Here is a 2,104-nt window from a genome sequence, read left to right on the forward strand (position 1 = left end):
TGTCTGGGCTCGCCGCACCGGTCACGTGGAGGCCCATCTGTCCCGGTTTATGCAAGAACAGGAAATAAAGGTTTAGTGCATTAGTACCGACACTTTAGTCTCGGTTCAAAACCGGGACTAATGGCCTTTATGAACCGGGACTATAGGTCTTTTTTTACTAGTGACATGTGAGAGCATGATGAAGAAAATGTGAATGAATATATGATTACATTTCCAGATGTTTGCCGATCGAGCAGCCCTAAGCAAGGAGCATCATTAATTTCCCTAGAGAGGCAACTAGTAATTCACGAGGTCCATCATGGCATCCAGCTCTAAATCTGAGAATACAGCGGTACTAGGGGCGGCGGCGGAGGGCATGGTCACCAGCTGGCGCCGGCACATGGGGCAGCTCCCCTTGGCCTGCAGCCACCTCTCGAGGCACCGCCCGTGGAACCGGTGCTCACACGGCGTCTCCTTCCACGCCGCCGAGTCGTCGTCCTCTATGCAGATCGGGCAGTCGCGCCCATCGGATGGCGCGTCCACCGTCTTGAGTGCTTCGGCCACCGCCGTGGCCAGTGCACCCGCGACGCTGGCGTGTGGGGTGATGTTGTCCGTGTTGGCCTCGGTAATATGGCCGAGGCGGACAAGCTCGCGAAACATGGCATCGGGGTCAGGTAGAAAGTCATCTTCTTGTTGTAGTTGTCGCAGCAGGTCTTCTACTTCGGCCAGGAATATAATTTCTTGTACTGCTTGTGCTTGTCGTAGCAGCAGTTGGAATTCGTCGGCTATGTCCATGGCAATCGACGCCATCATGGAATAGCGAACTGGATCGACGATTCCCCGCGGGCGCGGGCTACCTGTGTTTGCAGTTGGCCGGTTGAGATTGGATCGGGAGGAGATATGTTTGGGGAAGCGACGGGAGCGATCGTGCGTCTATGCGTCTGCCGGTGTGTTTATGGTGGTATATATCGCCTCGTATGTACTCCTACGTTCGTGCTGGTGTCGGGGTGGGATTTTGTTCTCTCGGAAACTGAATACGCAACAGCAGCCTTCTTCGATGCATGCAGGCTACCACGATAGTGCTGCTATTGGGCCGGCTGCAAGTTTCGTCACGCTTTTCGTTCTAAACCCGGGCAATGTCGAGACGGGCTGGGTTACACGCAGAGCCAGCCTCCGCCTGGCCCGAGTATTGAAAAAGTCTTTATTTTCGTTTTTTGGACTGTCTATTTAGCATCTGTCCGATTTTTAATTGGATATTATTCAAAATCCCTGACAAATCAACTGATGACAGCTGTATGTTCAGAAACCATCGTTAATTGCATGTTCGTATTTCAAAAATAACTAGTCTGGCCAAATGGGCCTACCTGCAGTTTTGTCACGCTCTTCATGTCCGGGCGGGACCGGATCACGGGCGAAGCTTGAATTCAAAATGTCAGCTTTGGCCTAGCCCGAGTATGGAGAAGTGGTTAATTTCGTTTATAGGCTTAATAAATAACCTATTTTTCCATCGCAAATCCAAAAACCTATTTTTGGATCAAATAATGCAACATTATACTATTTTTATGTAACATACACATGTTTTCAAGGCTCGGCAAGGCTTTCACCCGTAATTCTTTGCAGGTTAGGGTATTAAAAACACACTGCATAGAGATCCGAATCGAATACAAAAGATTGATGCATATGTCTGTGTTTCTTTTGAGAAGGCAAAAGGCTCATAGCGAGTTACAATAGTGCCAGCTCTTGTACGGCATGCACCGGACCAAAACCACGCCAACCTGAACTCGCTACTGAATACTAAAGCTCACCGAACCTGCACTCACTAGTATTGATGAGAACGCAGAAAAACTAATGTCGCTCGCTTGAACCCACAAGAAAAGTGACCCATGGTTGCCACACGTACCAGGTCCCATGACACCGACTTAGATCTAGCTTCTAAAACCGACCGTCGTACCAAGCATGACTAGCTGATGCTCACTGTGTGTATACAATCTGCGAAGAGCTTAACTGCATAGACATGCTAAATTGGTCATGCTCCAACGTTAATAGCAGGTAACTTGCTTCCATATATGCTCTGAGTCAATACCCTCCGTCTCAGTTTACAAGTCCTACGCGTATACCTAGGTTG

The 2,104-nt window shown here is 49.2% G+C and overlaps 1 protein-coding gene across 1 annotated transcript; it reads right to left on the reverse strand.

Moving 5' to 3' along the window:
• Window positions 1–219: 219 nt before the first annotated feature.
• On the reverse strand, window positions 220–1,217 carry LOC123172531 (RING-H2 finger protein ATL79-like). Its single transcript, XM_044589487.1, has one exon. The coding sequence runs from the start codon at window positions 790–792 to the stop codon at window positions 277–279; it is 516 nt and encodes a 171-aa protein (XP_044445422.1). The 5' UTR covers window positions 793–1,217; the 3' UTR covers window positions 220–276.
• Between the last annotated feature and the right edge of the window lie 887 nt (window positions 1,218–2,104).

This window comes from Triticum aestivum, unplaced genomic scaffold, assembly GCF_018294505.1.
Source record: "Triticum aestivum cultivar Chinese Spring unplaced genomic scaffold, IWGSC CS RefSeq v2.1 scaffold1148, whole genome shotgun sequence".
Classification (NCBI taxonomy): Eukaryota; Viridiplantae; Streptophyta; class Magnoliopsida; order Poales; family Poaceae; genus Triticum; species Triticum aestivum.